Raw genomic sequence first — 25,739 nt, forward strand, 5'->3', positions numbered from 1 at the left:
CGTCACAGGGGACCAACAAATACATTTCATATAACCCTTAAGAATGAATCTCACCAAAGCACCTTTTTCTGGGAAGTGGAGAAACACCTTCCAGGTGCAGAAACAGGTGCCAAACCAGGATTTTCTGCTCAAATTGTGTTATAGGGTTGCTGATCAGCTATTAAAATATCTTGTTTTCTGAGAAACAGTTCCAGCAGTCTGCCAATACAAGCAACACTGAACAGTGTGAATTCACAACCTTTGCTACTCTTCAAAATGATGTTTCAGAACAGCTTGTAATAAATCAAAAAACTTTATTTTTAAGATATATTATAAATTTACAACACACATAACAGTGTCTTTAGTGTGTGCGTGAGCAGGTTTAAAGACTCAGCATTCATTCTAGTCTCACGCAGGGGTAGGACTTTGCCACACGCTGAAGGCAGGTGACCGGTTTCAGTTCGAACAGGTCTGGCTTTGCTAACAACCCTGGTAACTTCTAGGAACACATTCCGATAGACAATACTTTGACTGTTTAAAGGTTAACAAATTAGTAGCAATTTCTTGATTTTGCCTAAAGGGCTCCTGTACTGAAGCAAAGCCTGCTCGTTTTCCCCAGGTGGGGAGAGGCCAACGACCCACGCCAGCACGTCTAGAACCAACCCTGAATTCCGCGGGCTCAGCGATGTCTGCCCTAGTTAAGCTTCATAAAAGTAACATTACATCTTAGAAACAGCTGTGCACGCCACACATCGGTGTCAGTTCCATATAAAAATTGCTGTGCGCGGTATCCAATTATTTTACACACAGGTGAAATGAACAATGTTAAGTCAGTACCTCGCAATATAATTTCACTGGTGCTGCAGTGTGGTAAGCGGTGGATAGCAAATCACGTTCTTGTACAGGTCGTTAAACTACGATAAAAATATGCAAATTAAAAAACACTCTACAGGCCTCTGTTACCTGCTGCAACAAGAGACACTTGTTTTTGTGGGGCTTAGTTTAAAACATGATCTAATTTTTTTCCTCTCCCTAAAACATGATATAAAACTATATCCAAATTCAGTAAGAATTTAATGCATTTACATTTGTTGAAATTCACATGCTGCAAACAGGATGTGCATTGAAGATCTCCAAATCTAGGGCAAGATGTCCTTAACAAACCTTCTGCTATACCTAGATGTCAGGTTGCAGGTGACAACAACAGCCACGATACCACATTCATGTGGACTTACGGCACGCCGCTTGCTTTTCCTCTGCAGGAACACAGGGATTGCCACTCTGCCTGAGCTAACGGACTGTCCTAGCTCTGACAAGAGCCAACACAAACGCTTCAGAAGAGTCATCGGCCCAGAAGGGAGGATTCGGTTGGTAGTCTGCTCATACCTCAAAGCATAAGGACTTAACAACTGGATGGAAGTACCCTGCTGCAAATGATGCTATTCTGCCAGTTAATAAAAATGCCATTTATTAAAAGTAGAAAAAAGGAGCTTTTACTTTGGATGACATACTATCCTGTACACACTAGTTTTGGAAAGCTGCCATTGAAATTGAGATCACTGTGAACTTCCATACCTGTTCCACAGGCAACATTTGCTGACAGTGTTATAATACATTCGTGTGGTGCAATGCTTATTTAAACAATTTTCAAAGCACGTTCAATATCCTCAGCCCCCCAAAATAACTGTCCCAACTAAAAAGGGTTTTAATAACCACTTATGTACTTCTTGGATATGAAGATCAGTCCCCTAAAGATAAGTCTGAATCCAGGAGAACGAGGAGAGTAAATGGGGGGGTGGGTGTGCGCACACACGTGTGTCAAGGTTCTGGGACATACCCAAGGCAGGCTGCAAGCAGCCAAAAAGATGCCGTTAGCTGGAGGTTTAGGAACTGTTGAGGGAGTGAACCTTGTGCCTTCCTAGAACAGCAGCCTTATATCAATGACTGTTCCAGAAACAGTGCAAGTTAATTTTCCAGCTGCTTGGAGAACAAAAGTGTCCTTGACATGGTGTAAAGATCAGCAAACTGAAGTGGCTGGGTAATCTTGTGTGACTATTTTGATAAAATGATGCAGCAGCCTTAAAGGAAGACGCATGCCACTATTCACAAGGAAAGAAAAGAATGGCAGATTCTTTGGACTGTATCTAACACTAGCGGTTTACTAGGAGAATTATGCTAGCTCAGTCTCACAGGTCAAGACCAATCAAGGTCCAAGCTGCAAAGCGGCCAACAGCATTTTTTTCCAACTACATCCCTTTAAATGCATCCCCCTTATAAAGAGAGTATAAATATGAAGCCCTGAGAACAAACTTCCATGTAGCACATTTCTATTAAAAATATCAAAGCTTTGATGACAAAACTGTAAGTTATATACTTAAATAAATAGCTAGCTAGCTTTCAAGAGTCATGTAATATCAAAAGGTAGAAGACTGTCGATATCAATTGATGGGACAAAGAGTGAGAAGAACTGTAAGAAAGAGATACGGCATTGGATAAGTCACCTACCACCCCAGTCCCTCACTTTTCCCCGATTTCAATACTCCCTTGACCACGTTATGAGACACCCAAATGTGACACGTCTTTGCGAGTTATAAGTTGAACAGATACAAGCACAGGACATGCACCTGCAAATCCTTACTCCCGTGAGTCGTTCTTCCTCACTTCTACTCCCATGTGCTTAGGGACCCCTCACTGGTTTACAGACCAGAACCACCAGACCTCAACCCTTCACAGCCACAGAACAAGACAGTTTGTCCCCAGGCAGTGGTCTCACCACATACACTCCTTGTGCCTGGAGACCTGTCTCTGCACATGCTAACTCAGTAACGGGCGGGGGCAAGGGGGGGTTGCTTGTTTTGCAAGCCCCAATGGACTTAGTTCCTCTCCCCAAACATATGCATTAACCATGATGAAGTAGCAATACACTCAGGTGCCATGGGACATACAGCTCCATCGTTCATACCCAATTCATACCTAAAAGACAACACTATTATGTCATCTGTTCCTTGAACGTTAATTTAACCTTAAAGATAGTTTTTTGTTTACTTGTTCTAAATCAACTCCTCTGCCTTGCTGGAAACATCACACCTCACAAGTTCTGGCCTACTTCCGCTACGGGCCACTGGAAATTTACGTTCTCAGACAAGCAAGACTTTGCTAAAACCACACCGAGAAACAATACGGTTTGGCAGATCAGGAAGAACACGCTAACACTTAACGCAGCTTAAGAGTTGAGCTCTGGAAGGAGAACCAGAAGTAACACATTCTAAAACTTTCAAGCGTTGTCAAGATGCAGTGTTCCTTTAATCCATACAGTTTTAACCACAGCTGCAGCATTAGGTTATGTTGTTGGAGCTGGACATTCTTACCTTCACCTATTAACATGATTATGCTTTCCTGATGTTTTTTTTTTTTCCTCCTTTTTTTTTTAATAAAAGAATCACTGGCACCAATTCTGCTCTGGTATACTGAGGGAGGCAACTCTGATAACTTTTATCACCCTGATCAAACCAACACTGAAGACGACAGTTTAGTAACAGGCACTGGCAGTATCACACTGACCAACCCCACTGCTCCGGGGTTAATGCAGAGATGCAGGAGTAGCAGAATTTTCATCCTCAAGAGTGAGCCGCTCCGCTCCTCTGAAGCTAGTTAGACCCTCTATATTGGGAATTCACCCAACTTCAGCCATCTAAAAATTAGGCAGCTGGTTCAAGTTAATCATCCATATTCTCCTCTGTCAGTAGCAACAGGTGAGGTAGGTTGCTTGTTCTTGCCGTATCATAACTGGTTCTGCCAGCAAACCAGAGACCAAACTTTTAGATGAATCCAAAGCTGAGAGACGATCCTTGTCTGGAAGCTGTCTACAGCCACTGCAGAGTCTGATCATGTCTCACTGAAATAACAGAAGCATGGAAACGGTCTTTGAAGAACGTAAAGGCTCAGTAAAAGGCCATGACTGCTACCCAGGTGTCTGTTGAATAAGTCTGCAGCTGTACTCGTTTATACAAAAGCCAAAAAATATTACAGAATGAGTAGTTTTTCTTTCCCAGCTTTGTCTCCTAGAAAGAATCACTAAAAGGAGTTTTTACAAGAACCCTGATTGAATAGGAAAGACATTTAGAACTTCAAGTAACAATGTCCTCTGGTGGTATTACACATCAAAAGCTGCAGGGAATGAGAAAAACCAACAAACAAAACTTTTTATAATGCCACAGCCTTTAGTCACAGCTACTCGTGAGTAGTTGCACTGAACTCACAGGGTTGTAGGATCAGGTTCCTGGCTTTTACAACTATAGAACAAAGTTACAATTTCATGTCACACTGTCAATCTGTCCTTAACAAGAGTCCAGGAAAACACTGTTGCTGTCAATCCGTTCTTAACAAGAGTCCAGGAAAATGGTGTTACTGTTCCATTTGAAGAGAAGACAGATCTCTATAAAGCTCTGAATTTTCAGATGTAAAAGTAAACATTTCAGCACTCATGAAGTGCAAGCTTAATACGAAATTACAAAAAACAAAAATAAAAAAAGTCCTGGGATAGTAAGCCAAGATAAAAATCTCATGATGTTTTGATTTCCCCACCCTTCACGTTAATTATGTGAAATTGGCAACTTCAGTGCCCTGGCTGCATAATAATATAGATCAGATGCCAAGTTCAGGCCAAAACTTGTTGCAGGGTTTCGGGTTGCATCTTGCTACATTTTAAAAAAAAAAATTCCCAAACAAAAAAAAAACCACACACAAAACCTAGCAACACAAAAAGCACTTAAAAGGTGGTTGTAGAGCTATTCAGGATAGCCCTCTGACAGACACCTTCGTGCTGCTTAAGAATAGGGCCTCTCTCCGGTTCCTCTGCATTTTGGAGAAGCAGGTCTTGCACAGCCTGCCTTTTTGGAAAAAGGCTATGGATTACAAGACTTGACAGACTATGACAGATGTCAATTATGTGGCGCTAAGTTGAAAAGAAAAACAACATTTTAGTCAGACTATTAAAAACCAACACCTCCATAGCCCAATGATAACAAAATCTAGCTGGATATTCACTAGCAAGTTCTTCTGTTAGAAGCTCGCAATTCCTGTCTGAAATCTCAGTCTTCTGATAAAACTTGGAAAGACATAGCCTGTCATTAGCCTGACATTCTTGTTATTTCCAGGGTTTATAAAAAAAAAAGGTGGTGAGAAAAAAATGCTTGCATCTCAAAGATAGTTTCAAACGTGCTTTTAAATACCTTAAATGAGATAAAAACATAAGCATTTCTGCTTATTTGCAGATTACCATTCCATGAACACTCATGCAAATCAGTATCTTTTTGTAAACAGAGTCTGAAAAAAAAATAAAATCAACAACACAAGTCTCCCTTTTTAAAAACATGCACATCAAAATGGAAAAAAACAGTGTGAATACATCCTGCTTGCACTGGGATATGGCAGAGTATAAGCTTATGAATTGCAGCACTTAAACCAAGTGTTCGTGTTGCAAGTTCTGTCATGAAAGAGATACTGCATCTTTAATGTAGCCGACAGAATCTCCTACAAGTCTAAACCCTAAACCCTGTAGGACTTGAACACTAATGCAGAAAATAAATAGGAAAAAGTAATGCTATTTACTAAAGGAATTCCATCTATGAATTATTCTGCTTCAATTATAATGCAAGACAAACAAGTCTGGATAGAAATGTGCTTGCTCTCCCAGTATTTGGGCTTTTAAAAACATTTCCTAAGAATCAATTTTAAAAAGCATTTTATAATTTGATATCCCCATAAATTAATACTGCATGGAGATGATTAATATCCTATGCTAGTGGTCAGTGACCTCTTGTAAACGCTAGCCAGATGCTAGATAAACTGGCTAGTAAACTACTGTCACAGGCCTTTTTATCAAGGAGCTTAAAACACAAGCAATACCATCATATTTCTCGCCAATCAGATTCTTAATTGTTTTCACAAAACCTTTTCCTATATTTGGATATATTTTATTTTGAACCTAATACCTGAAAACAAAAATAAGTCTTCAAACCTCTTCCACTAACACTAAATCCACAAGGCAATTAACTTCGGGTTGGCTGTAACTAACGTATGCTCTCGTGTGAGAGACCCCCGTTTGGACAGAACGCTTTTTCTCCACGCACACCCCCGGCAATCCACGCTCCCTCCCACTGGGAAGGTGGAGCGAGGGACAGTAGGAAGTGGCACAGCAGATTGGCATTCCCCTCTACGTGCGGTTCAGTGTCTGGAAGATTCGAGAGATCTGTAGCATGACGGGCCCAGTTTCTGGATCATTCATCCACTGAGTGCTGTTCAAGGGGTTTTCAAGCATATCCTCGAAGGCTGTCAAGAGATCAGAATTGTAGCACACTTAGTCCTTTATTTAGCAAATGCTTCAGTGTTTGGGATGCTTCAACAACAGGAAAGTTAAAAACTGCTGCAGAGCTACTCTTTGCTTTGGGACCACTACTTATCCAAGGCAGCGTGCAAGAATCCCCCAGAAGCAGGGGGGATTCAGCATATGCTTACCTCTGGCACTGAGTCTCCACAGATGGAGACGCTATAGTCTGTTATGCTTGTTCCTCAGCACTGAATTCACTGCAGACAGAGACTGATTAAACATTCACCTTGGATTATAACCCACCTCAAAACCTCAAGGACATGGGTTTGAAGAGCTAAAGTCTTAGCAAACGTATACATGCAGAACTTCTTCCTTTTCCATTGCAGAGCAACCTTAGGCTCCACAGAATATTAACTGGACACATCCCTAGGGAAACGCAGGCGCTGTGTAGCTGCCAGAGATTGCGTCTCAGTTGCCCCTTAGTGACACAGCTCCCGTGAACTCGCAGATAGTGACTTCTTCTGACCATGGATACTTAGGAGATTGAGTAGGCCCCACTATATTATAGTCACAGGTGATTGAAAAGGATTTCCCTGCTTTTATCTAGGCTGGCTGCAGTAGCATAGTTCTATTCACCCGTCGATGAATGCCCATCTTTGAACTGGGTTATTTGCTGTCAATTCTCATATGAGAGGGCTCTTCCACAACTCCACTCCTCTACGGTCAAGAATCTTCCACATTTCAGCCTTGATTTTTGAACGGCTGGTTCTTGCAGCAGCCTCTCTTTTTAGGCCAACCATACGAGCAGCAGGTATGCCATAAGCTACCCAGAAACGTGCAGGAGAACCAGAAGCGTAGCCCCTCACGTCCCAAACCTATCGTCTGACCCTATCTTTCCGAAAGGTCTCTGGAGCCTGAGGGAAAACAGTGCCTTCCCTCTGAACAGCATGTGCTTTCTCCTTCCTGGCATTTGGAGGGTCGAGGATGCCAGGGAGGCAGCAAATTCCACTTGCCTCAACACAGCTAGAAGTGGAGTTATACAGAACAGTTACCTTCATTTTTGAAAATGACAGATTAAAATACTCAAGGGCAGCTCCTTCTTTCTATACACAGCTGCCATTATACTAATTTTCACTGTGTTACTTATTTTGAGGGATCAAGAAATTCATCAGAACCAGACAGCTACTTCTAAAGTAGAGTTGCAAATATAGCAGAAGAATGAGTCAGTCAATAATTTATAAGCTTTATGACAGGCTGAGCTGGACTACTGAAAATTCAGAGCATTCAGTCATTATGGAATGGGATAAAAAAAGCAGTTGCAGATCTGACCTATTCAGAAGTCACTAAAAGGTCAGTGTTTTAAGTCTGGCAGCGGTCAGTGTCTTGATTTTCCAGGAGGGTTAGCATACACAGGTCCAACCGACATTAGTGGGAGCTGGAAGCACCCAGCAGCTCTGAAAGGCTCATCATTAATACCTCGCTCAAGGTCGTGCAGCATGCCCCTGGCAAAGCCCAGAATAAAGTACAGATCTTAACTTTTACCACTTTAATCATATTTCTTTACACAGATTCAAGAGTTTAAAACTAAAGATTTATCAACTTTCTTTGAATATCTAATTAAATGCAAACATTTGTTATTAAAGCCTGTGACATCAGCAATTTGCTGATGTATCATTAGAAATATACTCTCATGCTCATCCAAGCTTTACAAATGCATATAACAGCATTTCATTTTCTATTTATATTCTGAGCTGCAGTGTGGAACCCTGCTCAGAAACAAAGAGACCATTTGTTTGGAAAACAAGGTGGGAATATTCTGCTCTTGAATTATTTAGAGCTTTGCAAACTCTGCCGGTTACATTTAAAGCAGATGTTTTAAAAAACTCTCTTCAAAGAGCTGTGCATACAGCCTTTATTTAAAAGCAAGTCTTCAAATAAAGTTTGAAGCCAAAGATTAAATGCAAAGTTTATGGGAAACACAGAGACAAGGTCATTCTTCTGTATTGCCCTCCAGTATAAGGACGATCAATGCACAGATTTGTGTTTCACTGTCAGGCTCATTAGATGAGCGCTTGCCAAGCCCACTGCCTTTTGGGCCAAGAATGCACACATTTTGCCACGGAGCTGAACTCCAAGAAGGGGAAAGCGCGTTCGCACGTGTTATCTCAAGTTTGGCAAGGCAAAGCCTTACCTCAGAGTTTTTGTTTGGTTACTCTCACACAAATTATTTTCCATTTCAGTGACCTGGCCTCAACATACGGTAAGCTGCACATTGCCTTCATTGTTTTTCCAGTGAAGCAACCAGGGTTCTAGACAGACATCCCTTTTTACCCTGCCCCCGGACAAAGGGAAGGCAAAAGGCCTCCTAGGTCCAGGAAACCACTGCAACCAGCAGCTATTAAAGTTCTGAGTTCAGCACATGCAATCCTTTAGCCAAGGGACTAGTATCATCTCTGGGGCAGCCCCAATTTCTCTTCTGGGTGTCTGGCTTGCAGTATGAAGCAAGTAAACAATATAGCTGCTGAAAGGGAGGAAAAGGGTAGAGCTGCACCCATCCCATAAAACATGCTGTGAACGCTCAGTCTGCACTCTTATTTGCTAGCAATTGCAGAGATTGTATATATTTATCAGGACCCCAAATAGTACTTACCTAGTAGAGTTTTAGGGTTTGTTAGCCCTAACTGTACCACTGGGTTTTCTAAGATGGCTTGGAAGAGAGGGCTATTGGTGTCAATTCCCTTATCTAAGTCCTCTGGAGAAGGCTTTCTGTCTCCCAGCAGCCATTCACACTGAAAGAAATCACCAGGCACAATAAATTCATGATTGGTTCTATTACAATGAAAGTCTGTCAAAACTTGTAACAAAGTGGCATATTAAAGGTATTTTTTCCTCTCATGTACAGTTAAAGACTGAACTATATTCTTCTTTTCACACTAGATTACTATTCATTCAGGTTCTGTTCCAGCTGAAATCAATCTTTACTTCAACAGAAACAGCAGCATTGCCTGGTACGGTAATAAAACGACACTAATTTCGGATGTTTCAAGGCTGAGGGAAAACATGTGTCATCCTCTAGATGAGCTTCCTAGAGCAGGCACTACATCGGTGTGGTTACAGTAGGTCAGCCTGAAGAAGCACCCGGCCCAACATCCTTTCCCTAATAGAAGCCAGCACTGGATGCTTAAGAAAAGAAGCTCCTTCACTGTCAGCTGTGGCTACATCATTCTGCTTAATATAATCACTAACAGGAGACTAAGTAATCTTTGAAAATCTTCACATATTTGGCTCCCCTAGGTTGTGGGATATACATTGTTGCAGAATGCTAATTCATACACTGCATGGCTTGATCTCTTGCCTCAGCCTATATTCCTATCCTTTAATCACTTATTAATTCGGGGGAATACCTCTCCCTTCCTCATGATAGTACAGTTTCTTTTGTTGCAGCCTCTGGTGAGGGAGCTTCTCAAAAGCTTTATGAAAATCCACATACACTACACCAACCAGATCAGCCTTAACCTCACACATGCTGAGTTCTTTTAAGATATTTACAATGTTTTGCATTCCAGTTGTTCATCTAACCTGAAAGAGGCATAGAACTTAGTGTTTATTTCAACTTTGGCAACATTCGGGCTTTACAGTACAACCAAAGTCAATGATAAAAGGAATTGCCTGAGTAGACAATTAACATAGCAATAGGGACAGAAATAACAGTGTACTCACAGCTGCATTTTGCTGGTTGTTGTTTACTCTCAGTGCATCTACCACTTCTTTTTCATCAAATCCCATCTCCATCAGGGCAATGACAGCCTACATCAGATTGGCATAGCTTAATAAATGCAACATTTAACACTCAAACAAGAACAATCATTCTTTCACCTTCTGTGCAGGAGCCTTCTGTGGGGTAGACAGAGCTGTCTTCATTTGCAGGCCACTAAATAATTCTATCCACAAACTTATCTACTGTATATCAAAAGCGTCTACTGCCTAAGTAGAATAAACTAATTTAAGGGCCTAAGACTGAAGGTAGCTCCTATCCTCAACATGCCAAAGCTGAATGCAAGGCAAAGAGCGAGGGTACGTGGGGTGGGAAGGAGAAGAGCAGGATGGAAGCACCTTATTCTAGAACTTCTCTCATGTCAAAAAGCTTTGTTCATGTCTCACCTAGATACACGCTGCATGTGCATTTGTAATTCTACTCACCAGATTTGATTTTACTTTCTGGGTTTACTATATATTGCTAGTGAGCATTATACATTTAGGCATGTGTACCTGGATACCATTATGAGAATGTTCAATTATTGAAAATTGTACCCAGGTCAATCACTACATTCTTTGCAGACTCCAGCTGAAATCACAACAAACCTCTAGCTATAAAAACAAAGTGCTGGATTCTAAAGAGCACCTCCTGGTGAGTTTACAGTATGATGACAATATACATTTTCACTGCAAATGCATTTTGAAAAAGGTTAACTTTTGCATTTGCTGCAAGACTTTTAATATGCTGGTGATACTCTTCCATGTCCTCTAAATACAATTATGCTATTCTGTCTTTTTTTTAGAGCAAGTGACCTGCTCTTGCCTGCAACCCTTTCTTCTCTGAAGGCAGTCAAAGGCAACACCAGGAGTCTATCAGCTCTTTTCAGTTGCAACAGTTGATTTTCAGGTGTAAAAGTAACAGCACTAGTCATTTAGACACTGATGTCTGAGACAGTAATGCATTAGATGGATAACATCCCTTTCAGCAATCTGAATTTAAGCAGCCCCTAAAGATTCCCACTAAAATGTGGTCGAGCCAGTACAATATACATGTTATACATGTACACAAATGTCCCTTTACATTTCTTAACTAAACATTTATTTGGATTCCATTGTGCCCAGGTAGTCCCTTTCCATCTTAAAAAAGTTACATAAGTAGTGAGATAAACAGCACGCACTCGTGGGTCTGGACGAAACTCTCTTTTCCTCCGGATTTTCTTGAATATTTCTGTCAGTTCATCTTTGGCCTCTTCCCCACCGGCTTCTGAGCTAGGACCCGCAGTCGCTTCAGCGGAGGACGCACCAGCTTCAGCTGGGGCTTCTGAAGGAGTCTGACCTGGAAGCGGAGCATCCACTGTAGGGTCATCTGCATGTTCTATCAACCACTCCATGGCCTGTGTCACTGACATACTGAAAAGCAAATAAAGAACACAGGAATGAGGAATGCTCCAGAAGGGCAGTACTGTTCCACACACATTTTTCTGTGTGTTCATTCCAAAGGTATCCTGACTTGCTTATTAATTTGTATCTGAAAGTCATGAATACAGCCTTGGAACAAGTTTCAGAACACCTCTACTCCTGGCGCGTTTGAGACGCCACAATCTTCTCTGAAACCAGGAAGTAAGACACAGCAGCAAAGTCCAACTTGGACAACTGCAGATCAGGTTTTAAAAGGCGTTTCTGAAAGAGTCACCTCATTCTCCAAACCATCAGCTTTATTTCCTGTCAGCCATATTTCATACTGACCATTTGCAACCATTGAGAAAACAAAGCATGTTCCACACTTGCATGGAACCACATTTCAGACAAGCTGCTCTGTTGCTCTGTAGGGAGAACTATCTTGGACCTCTAGTGATCAAAGAATGCCATTAACAACATTTGAAGGAAAGAGTGGGTCAAATATTACACATGCACAATATAACTTGAGCAAGAGCAAGCTTTAGTGCAGGTGACTGAACTTGGACATGTATCACAGTTCTTTCTCCAGTTTGACCCAGGAAGGAATCTGTAATCCCTCAAAGGAGAGGCCAACCCAAGGGAGACCAAGAGAACACCACGACCATAATACGGAGGACGCTTGTTACTCACTGCAAGCGCTCAAGCTAAGGGACCCTGAAAGAGCCCCAAGACGTCCCTTCCCAGTGAACACAAAGGAAGCTAAGATAGCGACAGGGCAACCGAACAAGCAATTTCGTTTGACCACACAGTAATTGCTGTTCACAGAAAGGAAAGCCCTTGCCTATTTGGCTTCAGCTACAGCATGAGGGATGGAGGCCATCAGGGGAGAAAGCAAAGCTTTCTAAGTGTGGAGAGAGATACTGGAAAACAGCGACTGCAATATGTCATGAATTCTTTATCATTAGTAATTTTTGAGAACAGCCTAACAAACTCCTCTCAGGAGGGATGCAGCACAGCCGATTCTCCTCAGGGCACAAGGACTACATGACCTCCTGAGGTCTCTCCTATTCCTGTTTTCTTACAGTTACTATCTGGACTTTACAATATTCTTGCAATGTTTTTACAAGGTCAGCATGAAGTATTTTTCTACAGCTCAAAGGCCACTCTGGATGGGCTAGGCTTGCCTTTTTCTTCATAACAATCTGAATTTTAGAGCATAAGGTGGTGCTAGTTTAATGCTCGGCAACAGTGCCAGCCTGACAGCCTTGCAAACCACAGACCAACTATTCTTTCCAGAACAGAGAGAACACTGCTTCCCCTTCCCCATACAACCTGCACCTGTGTATTGCCTGAGGAAGCACCGTTTTTTGTGCTAGTGCTTTCCTCAAACTGGTTTTAGGTAACCTACATAAGGAGACTTTGGAGGAAGAAAAAAAACAAACATTTTTTTAACCTTACCAAATAATTCACAGTCAGCGTGCTGAGTACCACTTACTGATTTAATCGAAGGGCTTTGACAGCTCTGCTCTCTGGAAATCCCATTTCTGTAAGCTGTCGTAGAGCTATCTCATCCACTCTGTCTTCCTCATCCTCATCAAGCATGGCTACATATACACAAAAGGAACAACATTCAAATAGACTTCAAGCTAAAATAAATCCCTTCCTCAACGGAAAGAGACATGTTAAGTTCAAATTCCATTCTCTTCTTCCATCCCTGCTTTTGTTTCTGCCCCAAACTTGCTATCTCATCATTTAGTTTGTTGTACTCAGCTTGATCTGGCTCAGATAGATTCTTCCAGGACAAAGACTCTGTCCGTGTGCATTCACGATCTCAGATGCTAAACAGCAAACTCCCCCCGCATTACCATGGGATGTCCACATGAGTAAACAGACCTTCTGTGAACCTCTTACATATTTATTAGTTGTCTAGGAAAATAAGTGATATCAGGTCCTAGCAGATCGAGAGCAAGCATTTCCCACAGAGTGCATCAACAGCTACAGTTTCTTCTCATTTAACTATTTCTTTGTGTACTTTAAACACTTTACCCGCCCCCTAAAGCGCAAGTCATGTGGTTTTTCAATTGTTTTACTATTAGTGATTTTACTTTTCAACAGAACTTTTCATCCATCAAAAAGGGACTTTACAAACTCAAGTTTTATATAACCTATACCACAAGATGAAATCTTTGCCAAAAAGTTATTACGGCTCTGCTATTTCTTTAAGGTCTGGACTTCACTCGGCAAGCCTTTTCTTCTGCTGTGGAAGCAAGCAAGTTCCTGGGATGGAACTAGTAACCATAAAGATATGCTCATACCATTTGCCTTCTTAAACAGCTCAACTGCATCTGGGTTCAGTGCTAGCAGTTTCTGTGCAACTTCTATGAGAGAAACTAAGATCTTCCGGAGCTCTGTCTGGAACTGCAAGAAAGGAAACTGTCAAAACATTTAGATAGGAAGTTACCAGACGTCATTAAATCTTAATATGCCTACTGCTAGCATCTCTGCTATTGTCTGGCCCCCGGTAGAGAAGGTTGTTTAAGCAGGGGTTCATTTTCGTTGTTTAGACCCTCAAGCAGCAGGAGTTTCCTGTGAAATGCTATAAGCAGCAAAACGTACCAAGCAGAAAGGTTCTTTTATTTCTTCCACAGTCCCCTGCCCAGCACCACTGCAAGAGGTACGGCATCCAGGAAAACTCACTCTCCACAGAAACATGACTCCCACCCTGCACAGCGTTGTAAGAAGATAGTCACAGTAGCTCTGTACCAGTGCTATTTACTTCCTTTAGCAACTGGAGACCTTTGCTTCTGTGAAGAAGTGAGCTTTCTTAGTTACTACCCTTTGCTTTCTAGTAACCTAAATTTGAGAACCTAAACCACGACTATTTTCTAAACTGAAGCATCACGCATTCTTTTCACTTGGGTGTTTATTTTTAAAAATTCCACATAGAGTAGGTCATACTAGCCATTAAATAGCTTAAATGCCAGTTGTCCTGTTTAGGTTAACAGGACATTTTGACAGTACGCAATATGTAGGCATGTTTGCTGCTTCACACCCCTGCTAGTACAGAAGGAAGAGTAGTTCACACTACTGAAGACACAGCAGAGACTTCAGCATCTTTCAACTACCAAAGTCAAAGTTTAAGAATAATTGCTCTTTTCAAAGCCATGGAAGAGGAAAAAACACTGTCAACATTTGAGCTATTTAAGACTGAACAGAAAATAATTCATTAAACATTTTATAGTTAAAAAGCACTGTCTTTTTTGAACACATAAAAGTATTCTAACACAACAGAATGCAGGGTTAATACATTAGTAGTAGTTGTTCCCTTGCTATTTTTACCTAACTTCACATTTGCCAGATCTTGAAAATGGTTATTGGGGCTCTCCAGCATTTAAAATCATAATTCAGTATAGAGGGTTTGGTTTTTTTTTTTTTTTCCTCCTAATCACTGAATAGCTTAAGAAGATTTAGATACAGGTCATACAATTTAGTCTAATACATATTTTCATACCTGAATTTCTATTAGAGAAAAATGCTTATCATATTCACGTGGCAGAGAAAAGCTTATGTAGGAAAAAAGCCTACTTGGGTGTTAGTGCACAAGTTTTAAAAGAAAGGAAACAAGTCTAATACTTACATCCCTCATGTTGTGATGGGCCACAGTGCGATCTACATTGCGAGAAGGCAGATTTGCAGTTGCTTTGAGAATAGCATCCTTATCAGGAGCTTTCTGCTCCTGTTTCCTCTAAAGGATAGGAGATATGATCAGGTTTCATAACCCATTATCCACAGAACTAAGAAAATAGCACAGCTAACAGGAATTTTATATCCTCCACCACGGCATCAGGCAATGTTCTGTAACTTGCAACTGAGAGAAAGAGCAGTCTAGCAATACAACGGATCAATAGCACTAATAACGTTTTGCTATTATGGAGCAAAACTGGATCTATTGTGCTGTCCCACTTTCAACCCCGGTACCTATTTTTCTTAGCTAAACATGTGGGGCAATTCCAACATGAAGAGGGAAAGTGAAGTGCCAAACACGGCCAAGTCCTGACAGACTTGGAGAGAACTTAGAGTCTTCAACTCCCCGGCCCCTATACTCTGCTCAGAACACATCCTCTTCAAAGCCATGTTTTGTTAAGAGACATAGGGATAGTGTGAACAGGTTAACACTTAACTGCTTAACACTGAAAGAGCTTTATTGCTTGCAAGTATTATGGTATCATGCAGAGATATACGGTGCCTTGGATTATCAGTACATGCTTATTATCCGAGACAAACCGTAGCAGGGGACAAACCAAAAATTTTTCCCATTCTTGTATCTTATGCTCTTACGGTGACATTCTGTACAGCAAGACCATAACTCAAAGAGAGAGACACACACCAATACCTACAGGAAGACATATAGAGACACACACCAACAGCTACAGGAAGCAAGAAAAAACAAAGCTGTGCAAGGAAGAAGCAGAGACGCCTAGGAACTCATAGCGTCAAGCACTAGCATAGCTCAAAGCATTTATGCGATAACATCAACTGCAGCACCACTCGTTCATAGGTGTCATTCTGGACATCACTGCTCTCAATAAGTTACATTCTGAGAAAAAACAGCCACGTTGCAGAATAGTTAAAGGCCAATGCTTCAGCTCTAGATATCTGGTTAGAGGGTGAAAACCCACACATAGCTAAGACTGAAGTCAGCCTGACAGTAATCAACAGATTTCTATAGCGCTTTAGAAACAGATGCTATAAGGCACTTGCTGAAGAATGTTTATGCACTTACTAGCCATTTATTCAAAGATCAAATCTATACTACTTCCACAAAGTGCATCTGCATGGTTTATTCTAAGGCAAATATTCTCACAATCAAGGTTTAAAATGTAAATTAGCTTCCTTTAGAAGTCTGAAAGAAAGATGAAATAATTTCCATAGGATTTAGCTGGGTGCGTATGCCCCTGCAAATAGAAAGAGTACACCCCAGTAGTCCTTCTGCAACTCATTAATAAGACTGTCAATCAAAACAGGATAGCCAAGAATGCTCCCAAACTCACCTTCTCCTCTGCTGACACATCTGCCATTTTGGGGAGTGGAGGTGGTGCACGCTTCTTTATTAAGAGCAAGACATCTAAAAAGAGAAGGATACTGAAATACGTTAGGAAGTAAAGTGAAAACAGTTCCTGTAAGATACTTTACAGCTTCAATTTCTCCTAGAGACAAGTTTTGACTAATTCCACTAAGACAGACTTTTCACACTTGAAGCCTGCATGGATTTACACATTTCCCTTTAGTGCTTGCAGTTCCATAGCGCTATGGTGAATGTGCTGCACAGATACCTGACAAACGACTAGACACTTCACGTCAGCAGTTGGCATCAGTTAAAACTGATGTAATCAGGTAATTTTAGAATGACAGTGCTGGAGTTCAGAACATGCTCCATTATTAGTTATGCTTTCACTGTTACTGGTCTCTTCTCCTCACACAACACCCTCAAAGAGTATTACAGGCTCCAGGTGTCTTGTGTGGCTATATTAACACAGTAATTGGCCCATTATAACATGAATACAGCAGCACTTCCTGAGCTCCACTGAGAAGAAACAGTAGAGAAAGGCTGCGTATGGTTTTTTTTCCCCCTCCTCCCTTCTCTCACCTGAGGCCTTCCTTCAACTATAGTGAGTCAAATGCCAAGCTTCAGTGACAACTCCTAGCACCAGGTTAAAGCTCACCTTTGCGTTATGAATGCCAGTAAAGCTGCTGACTGTCTACAGCAGGGTGCATCACCGGCGACCACAGGGGCAAGTTTCAAGGGCAGAGGAGCCTTCCGTCTTAGATCACTGGGATACATGCCATATACTTGATTCAATCTTTTAAAGCTAATACTTTCCCTTTATAAGGCATCTTTTTCCAACACCTCAGTTATTACCAGAGATATTTTAAGGGTGCAAAGATGCAGACACACTGCTTGGGGCCCAAATCAGGCCTGTGCAGTATCTCCATCCTTCAGCCAACTACAGCTTGACATGCAGTTTTCTAGTCCGTCACATTAAGCAGGTAACAAGCAAACATATCATGCTTTGCACAAGTTTCCTTGGCCTAGCTCAGTATATAACAGCCAAGAGCAACAGCTGGTGAAGGCTATTAACCCTCATTTGTCCAGCTGACCAGAATGCAAAGGGATCAACATACTGACTTTTGGCTGCCCCACAAAGCAGCAAGCAAGGGAGTCAGCTAGAGCTGTTTAACTGGGCAGCTCAGCGGCAGTCAGCTGTTGGCTGCTATCTTGCCTCCCTGACAGCAGCAGGGCACTTGAGCATATTGTAAGTGAAGCAGCAAAGAAGCATTTGCATAACAGCTTGCTATGACTGAACAGTTAATGCTGTTTAGCTGCTGCAAACTGCAATTCAAAACTCAGTAGGAGACAGTGCCTCATCTGGAAATAATAAACTGCCAATCAACAAAAAGACTGTTCCTTGCCTTTGCCCAAGACAGGAGTTCTCAACTCCTGTTTAACTCTAAAGACAATAGGTGACATTGCCTTCAAAGGGAAAGGGACCAAATTGCTTGTGTTCATGGCAGCAGCACTCCAGCCTGCATGAACTCCATCAAAAAAAATCCAGAAATTCAGTGTGAGTAGTGTCGCTGGTTCAGCCAACATTTCAGTCTAGAGCAGTAAAGCTTCTCACGCTTGCTTTCTACACTACTGCCCTTCAGCTCCAGAAGGGATCATTAGTTTAGACTGCTCAGTAAGAGCTCAATCCAGTTATCCCAACAGCTCTAATTTTTAGATTCTCTTTTGTATCACACGAATCCTTTATGTCTTTAAATTTAAAGAAGTAAATACACGCCTCATTCTACTGGAGTCAGCGATGCTATAATTTGATTCATTTTGACCCATGTTTGCAGAGCACAGAACGAGATCTAAACTGCAGATGCTCAAATACACTTCAGCAAGCAACATCCCTCTGCTTGATCAGGAGACCTCAGTAAACTTATCCAAAAAAGGGTTCTTTCCTTTCTTAATATTCTTCACCATGGTTACAATTTTCAGATCTTCTGAGGGATAAATGCTGTCTACTAAATATCTGTGATATCACGAAAAGCAGTGGGGGAGGTTTTAAAAGAATTGCTTTAAGAAGGTGGTAAGAAAAATAATTTAACTTATCAGCTTAATGAACACACCTAATGTTTTTTCAACCCTTAGAAAGAACAGCTAAGGAAAGCAAACTGCTCATTGTGTTTTTTCTGGAGAAAAACAGCCTTTTTCCTCTTCCCTTTTTGCCACTTTATTAGTTTCCTCATGTCAAAGCTGAGAGTAGATACTAAAAGGTCACAGCTTGGAACTCACCAAACGGTAAAACACAGTTTCATGTTTCCAAGCTGACAGGATAAAGGAGAAAAGAGAACCTTACCTCTGTCTTGAATGTTTTCCTCTAACACTGTTTTTGTGTCTGTCAGCACCTTCTCAGAAGTAGCATGTATCAACTTATGATGTGTCACGGCTTTTGGATCCTCCAAGCTCCCAGGTACACACTGCAGAAGGTAATAAATACTGAAGATCAGAAGACGGGAATAATAAGCCTACTGCATGAATCACTGCACTATGCACTTCAGTTTGTATGGCACAGTTTGTACGTGGAGAATCTTAATAGCTTAAAATGGTGAAACATGCTAGAGGCCAGTATACAGAATGTATTTTATTAAAAAAACAAGGCTTGAGTTGTGCTGTAAAGATGCTCCAACCATGGCAGTGAGCAGGTAAATAGGTTTCTTCTTGTGTATCCAAGTTCCTGCCTGGGAAGAATAATCAACAAAAGGAAGGATTCTAGCCCTCCTTCATGATTTTTTGAAATTAATTAGCAACAAAAACGTTTAGGTTCCATTTCATTATGATGCTCTTAAAAAACAGTTTCAAAGACCTAATCTTCAGCCCAGTCACTTTAAGCGAGCAAGTGTAGGACCAAGTACTCAGAATTAAGTGTGGAAGAGATATACCAGACTGCAAAAGTATAAATCCACTCAGATAGGTTGGTGGCCTTGAAGTAAAAATTTTGCTCATTTAAAGTTTGTCTCCAAATCTCCCTAGGCCTGAGCATAGGTCCAAATACTCAGAATTAAGTGCAATTTGGAGCATGACGAGTATGCTCAAGGACCCACAGCTATTCCAATTTCGCAGTAGATCACTAAGGTCACTCACTCTTTCTGAGAAGTCCAGAGGTAGCAATTAGTATCATAAACTAAGAAAGAGAACCTACAAAGAGCATTCAGTTTTCTTGCAGAACAGAAGGCTATAAGAACGCAAGCACATTTCTCCTTTGTAGCCAAGTGCCGAAATAGAGGAGGGACTCTGTTTAATCTAATAATTATTTACACACGCATATTAGGCTAAACAAGCAACCACCAGCAGTGATGTTTGACTGACTCAAAAGAAGGCAGCAGTTTCTGCCCCTCGTTTCAAGTTGCTCAATGGAATTAACAGACTTGGCTGCCAGAGTCCTAACCCTGGTTCTTGCCGAAAGTGCTGAACAAAAGTCACGTTCACAACTTTTCTTCTCAATCAGAAATACGCAGTGCATGTTACTTTTTTTTCATAGTTGATTGCGTTGCCCAATACCTTATTAAAATTCTAAAAACTGCACGTCAACTCATTCACTGCTTCGAATCCTGAAGGCTTACAACATAAGCGTTATCAGTGGTTTGTTGATAACTGCACCAAGAAGCGCTCATGTATTTACATACCTACACACAAAGAAGGCTTTTTCTTGACACAAAGTCTGATTAAAATACACAGAACTGTTTCCAAGTACCAAATAAGAGTTGACTACGGCTCAGTTGTTCTGCTGGCATAAACTGACAGAGTGTCACTGAGACTGATGGACCAGTGCTAGCCCACCAGCTATGCACGGGACCACCCTTTTCATCTCTGCTTCTAAGAAAACCACAAGTTGAAATCCCATGCTATTTATCACAGCAGATATAAATAAGCACGACTCCCACAGTGTTTGTGCCCTACGGTGGCTTTATTAAAGGTTTAGAGTTTAAACCTCCTGGCATTTTCGTACTGCAACACAAAATTAAGAAGCACATACCCCAGTCTTGAACTGACTCATCTGTGCACCAGATTGGCTCACAGATCCACAGTGATAGACTACAAGAACATTACATCAGTGCGTCCAGAGGCTCCTAATTTGTTTGAGGGGAAAAAAAAAAAAGCATAATGGTTGCAATCCCAGAAAGGCAGAATTAAAAATAAACTACCAAAACCATGAAATTTATGATGATGTTCTTATTACCTTAATAGCTTTCTACAGCAGAATAAGACACTTAATATTGACCTCACTTGCTCTGCTCATAAAAAAAAAAAACCTCTCACATTTCTTTTAATACACATTTCTACTGAGTCACTTCTACCATGCCTGTAGAAGAGTGCATTTACCCTTTGGGGAACAGAGCTATTTCCAGAAACCCAACTGAAATCAGTGACAGTATTTCCCACTTGCTTCACTTAGACATAGCATTCAGGCCTGCTAATCATAATATGTATCATCAGCCTCCTTCAAAGGAATCCTTTTTGAGTCCCTCATCACTTTTTCTGTCTTGACTGCAACAGCTGGAGAATCCAAATACTTGCTTCTTTTTCAAAGGGAACACGTTTTCATCACAAATCTTCAGTTCCTCATCTGAACTTCTGCACAGTTCTGATGCCTTGATAGGACTGAGGTGAGAGTGCTTCAGTCTTACTTTGCATAACTTCTTACTAATTCTTCAGTATATTAACTGCTGAACGAAAGCCAAAGAGTGCATTAAAGTCTAGAAGCAATTGGGAGTAGTTCCTATAATTGATCCAATAAGTTATCCAAAATGCATAGAAGTACATCAGTGGAACATCTCTTCTCTGAAAAAGCTCAATATTAACTTTACAGATCTTTAGAGTCAGACCCCAAAAAAGAAGAATTTGAATATGGGAGCTGGGGGAAAGGGAAGGGAACCTGTTGCAAGTAGCCACATCCTGAGCACTTGCCAGTGCCACCGTCATCCTGCTTCCGGAGTGGGGGGGGGGGGGGGGAAGAGGCAAACGGCTGCTTCTAATCTTTTATCTTTTTTTTTTTTTTTTGCCTAGCACATATAAAGTTGTATGTGTATGAGATCATAATATTTATTAATAAGATGAAAGTGCAAGTGAAAAACTAAAAATTGCAGGTAATCACTCATTCACCCTTAGTAACCTATGGATTCAAGGCAACATTTTTCAGACTTTCCCATAGTAAAGCTGTTTTAAAGGAAAAGTCCTGTGAACACCTTACTTACTCCTCCCTCCTCCTCTGACCACTTCGTTGACAACTGCATAGAACTAAGGCAAATACAGACAGCACTTTAGGGAGATGCTTAGTGAAGTACTTGGCATATTTTAACATGCCCGGGAAACAGAAAGTCCATCTACCAGGCAATGCCTCTACTAGCTCTCAACAGACCACCAAGAAGCTACCACCAGCAGCCATCAGATTTCACTGTGGAATCTTGCTTCATGAAAATGACACAAGATTAAAGGTTTAAAGTGTGACTGAAAACACCTTCCTGCCCACAGGAGCGAACAGTACTGGTAATCCACAGGAAGAGCAGTGGGGCAGGAGGGGAGAGGAATTCCCTATGCAGTGAAGGGGGCCTGTCACACAAGTGAAGGGAAGCTGAGAAACCAGGGTGCACCTGCAGCCCGCTGGTCAGCTAGCATTGCCCTACATGCAATCAGAGACCCAGCACACTCTGGAACAGAAGCTCTCTTGCATTTCTGTACAAAAGGATAAGGAAGGAATCTGCTGTATGCTTTATGGTTCTGCTTCCAGCATAAATATTTGCATATCTTTTTAACACTAGAGTTTACAGTAAGCTTCTGTTCACAGATGCCTGAGCAACCACTGAACTTGCAAGCCCCGCTGATGCTAAATGCTATTGCAGAACTTGGAATCTGGATAAACTGCAAAGCCGGCTGCTTGTTTTTAACTATGAAAAAGGATTTTTGTTTGATTGCATTAACAGAAACATTTTTTAAATAGTGCAGACACTCCTCAGTACTAAGTTTGGGTGGCTAAACCATCTTCATCCCTCAAAGTATCCAAAAATATGTCTAGGGGCACAAACCTACCTTATCCTTGCACTTTGCACTGGCACCTCTGTCCCACACATACTCCTTCCCACATCTCAAAACCCAGACGAGTATCACTGCGGCAGTTTAAGAGAAAGGGAGCCAGAAGCACGTAAACATTAAAAGCTTGCCCCACATTGCCAAGCAAATCATAGGTAAAACTTACACACACAGAGCCCACACTTGTCCATCCTTAAGCACGTGATTACAGTTTACACTAGTATTTCTGAAATACTGCTGAGTGTCAGCAAGAAGCAATGATCCCTTGTAATCAGAGTATTAGAATCAGGACTTTCTGCAGCACTTTCAGCCAAAGCAGTGTTATACTTGAAACGTCAGTCTGGGGCACAAGAATTATGGATCATGAAAACAGACAAATTATGCCTGAGTTTCTGTGGTTAAACTGAACTTTCCCAGTTCTGGGTCCCAGATGAACGGTTTCTTTTTAAAGAAACCTCATGAAACCTTGGGGCCCGATTGTGCCAGCGGGGCTGCACAAGGAGCTCCTGCTGAGGCAGTGGGGCTTTGCGCAGGGACAAGTCACTGTTCCGAAAGAACATTTTAATGGTAAAACTTCAATTCAAAATAAGTAGGAAAGGAAATAGTTTATTACCAAGTATTTTTTCCACAGTCTAAATAATATTAGTGAAAGTAGCAGTTTAATGGTGCGTCATCATCACTAAATCGTTACAGGCCAACAGATAAAACTAGGGGAAGCTTTTTGCTTGATCTAGGAGCAAAAAACATTACATTTAAAGGGGAAAAAAGAGACATCAAAAATGACTCTTCAGAGATTAGCAAACATTTGAATGTTATAGAGGAAGAAAGAGGGCCCACCTTCCTAATTCAAAACTGGACACCCTGGTGAATGCCATCTTCCTTAGCTTCCTGAAAGAACAATTTCAATAACTTTCGGGATTATATTAATCAGCATGAGAGGTGGCTGCATAAGTTATCTCAAGGCATTATCAAGATTCATTGCAACATGCCTATGATCACCAAGTACTAGACATTTTTCCATTTCTACTTTCCCTCTCCATAAAACGATATATTATCCATAATGGTTATGCAAATCCACACCATTAGCATAAAGAAGCAGAGAGATGAAATCAAACATCACCACCAAGTTATCAATTGTCTTCTGCCCTGACTCACATTGCATGCGTCTATTCAATTAAGCTTCTTGAGAATTAAAGGTCTTCAGCTCTGCACATATGCGTGTAATCATTACTCCACCCTATTTTGGCAGTCTTGCACCACTCTTCTGCTTAATCACTCAGCTGTGCGGAAGGAGGACCAGACAGTAGCACCAGAGCTCTTCCGAGAACACGGACAAGACAGAGGGCCCTTCACCCGTTCTCTTCAGCAAGGCACCCTCATTTTGCCTCAAAAAGGTCACACCTACCTCAGGTACAGCAAACCCAAATGCAGCCATTCTCATCTCTAAATCAAAAGGCACCTCTGCAGACTGTGGATCAAGACAGAACAATGTGCGCCATGACCTGTAGTTTCCAGAGGTTCTAGTTAAAAAACTAACTGTAAGGCACACTGCAGAGGGCACTTGGGCTGCTGTCCATCCTTACTTTACAACCTGCTCATCAGAGAGCAAAGCAACCTAAATAGCTTACCACAACCTAAGTTACTTCAAGCTGTGGTTAGCTAATTACATAGCACAGGTTTGTTCTCATACTGTAATTGTGTTTTACTACGAGGAACAACATTCCTTAACACCTCTGTAACGCTTTGAAGATGAAAACCCTTTTACTCCATGCAGTCCTTTTCAGAGGGGGGAGTAGAGGTTCTGGCCTCTTTCACCTGAAAGTTAAATGAGCTCCACTAGGTCTCTCAGTAAAAATTTCAGCAGCTTTTGACTCAAGCTGTCAAGCCGCGTTGTCCCGGTCCCAGAATGCCAGTCTTTAGAACAGTCCTGGTCATGGATCACCATCTTATACACTTCTTGTCAATCATGTCTCTGCTTTAAAATAAAACACAATTATGGCAGATCTTCGAAGTTCAACCCAACAGTTTTGTAGCCACCGGTTTCAGTGTTTAACACCCCCAAACACACAAGCAAGTAACAGAACAAATGAATACAAAGAACCTCTGTTTTCCAGCTGAATTTCTACAGAACGCAGCTGTATATTTTTTACATATTTTCTCTTCCAGACAATGATTAGTAACTTACTCTCTGAACATGCCCATTAAGACCTTAATCCTTAGAGCGCCGGGAGAGTATTAGTCTATTAACTCCCCACTGAAACCCACACTAGTTACTGTGCCAACATAGGGTAAGGCTGTACTAGGAATTTTTTCAAAAAAAGGACAGTTCTCCACCAGTTACTACTTTCCTTGTTTGTTCCTGAAAAATAAACTAGAAACAAAACATGTTCTAGTCTCTGATGGGAAATCATAAGAAGCCAGTTCCAGTTATCTCCCGCAACGCACGGTCACCAGCACGTCAACCGCTTAAGATGCACGCAGGAGTTGGCTACCTTTACTGCTACTGCCACACGCTTGCGGGATTCTATAACTAAAGGTTGCAATCAGTTTCCATCAAAATTCACCCTTTTCCAACACATACAGCTCTTGAAGCAGGCATTCACTTTCTATATGGAAGTGTTTCACACAGCCGGGGGGAGGGGGAAGGAGCGAGTAGCAGATATGGCAGACCAGGAGCTGAAACACAGAAACACTCGTTTGTTTTTGCTATTTAAGAGATTTTTAGACAAATCTGTTTTCCCTCACAAAATAGCGCTTGCTCACCCCTCCTGGCGGCTAGGACTTTCTCTCCCAGCTCGGGAACACAAGCGTTACAGAGAGCACCAGGATCTCGGCACAGGCTCCCCCCCAGGCGGCCCCGGCGCCCTGCGGCAGCGGTGAGGGCCGGGGCAGCCACGGCTCCTTACGTGCTTGAGGCAGCGCTCCTTGAGCTTCTCCACCGTGGTGTCCTCCGAGACCTCCTCCAGCCACTCGGCGCCCTCCACGGTGCACACATGGAGCCTCAGCACCTTCCCGGCGAAGATCTTCTCCTCCTGCACGAACATGGCCCCGGGCCCCGCCGCCGCCGCGCAGGCCCCGCGCCCCGCGCTACCGCCCGCCCATGAAGGTGACCCCCCGGGAGGCCGGCGGGGAGCCCGGCCGGGC

The 25,739-nt window shown here is 41.9% G+C and overlaps 1 protein-coding gene across 5 annotated transcripts; it reads right to left on the minus strand.

Annotated features, from left to right (window-relative positions):
• Positions 1–273: 273 nt before the first annotated feature.
• On the minus strand, positions 274–25,739 carry UBAC1 (UBA domain containing 1). 5 transcript variants are annotated; one of them, XM_068914684.1, is made up of 11 exons: positions 25,502–25,627; positions 20,545–20,638; positions 18,868–18,988; positions 16,513–16,586; positions 15,099–15,206; positions 13,777–13,894; positions 12,957–13,065; positions 11,242–11,473; positions 10,028–10,114; positions 8,958–9,096; positions 274–6,309 (listed from the first exon to the last, which is right to left on the minus strand). In XM_068914684.1, exons 2-11 carry the CDS (start codon positions 20,563–20,565, stop codon positions 6,194–6,196), a joined length of 1,125 nt encoding a protein of 374 aa, XP_068770785.1. In that variant the 5' UTR covers positions 20,566–20,638; positions 25,502–25,627; the 3' UTR covers positions 274–6,193. The 5 variants fall into 5 exon arrangements, with proteins under 5 accessions (XP_068770785.1, XP_068770784.1, XP_068770782.1 ...); XM_068914683.1 differs by lacking the exon at positions 25,502–25,627 and adding an exon at positions 21,087–21,458; XM_068914681.1 differs by lacking the exon at positions 20,545–20,638 and having other exon boundaries at positions 25,502–25,739.

This window comes from Struthio camelus, chromosome 20, assembly GCF_040807025.1.
Source record: "Struthio camelus isolate bStrCam1 chromosome 20, bStrCam1.hap1, whole genome shotgun sequence".
NCBI lineage: Eukaryota > Metazoa > Chordata > Aves > Struthioniformes > Struthionidae > Struthio > Struthio camelus.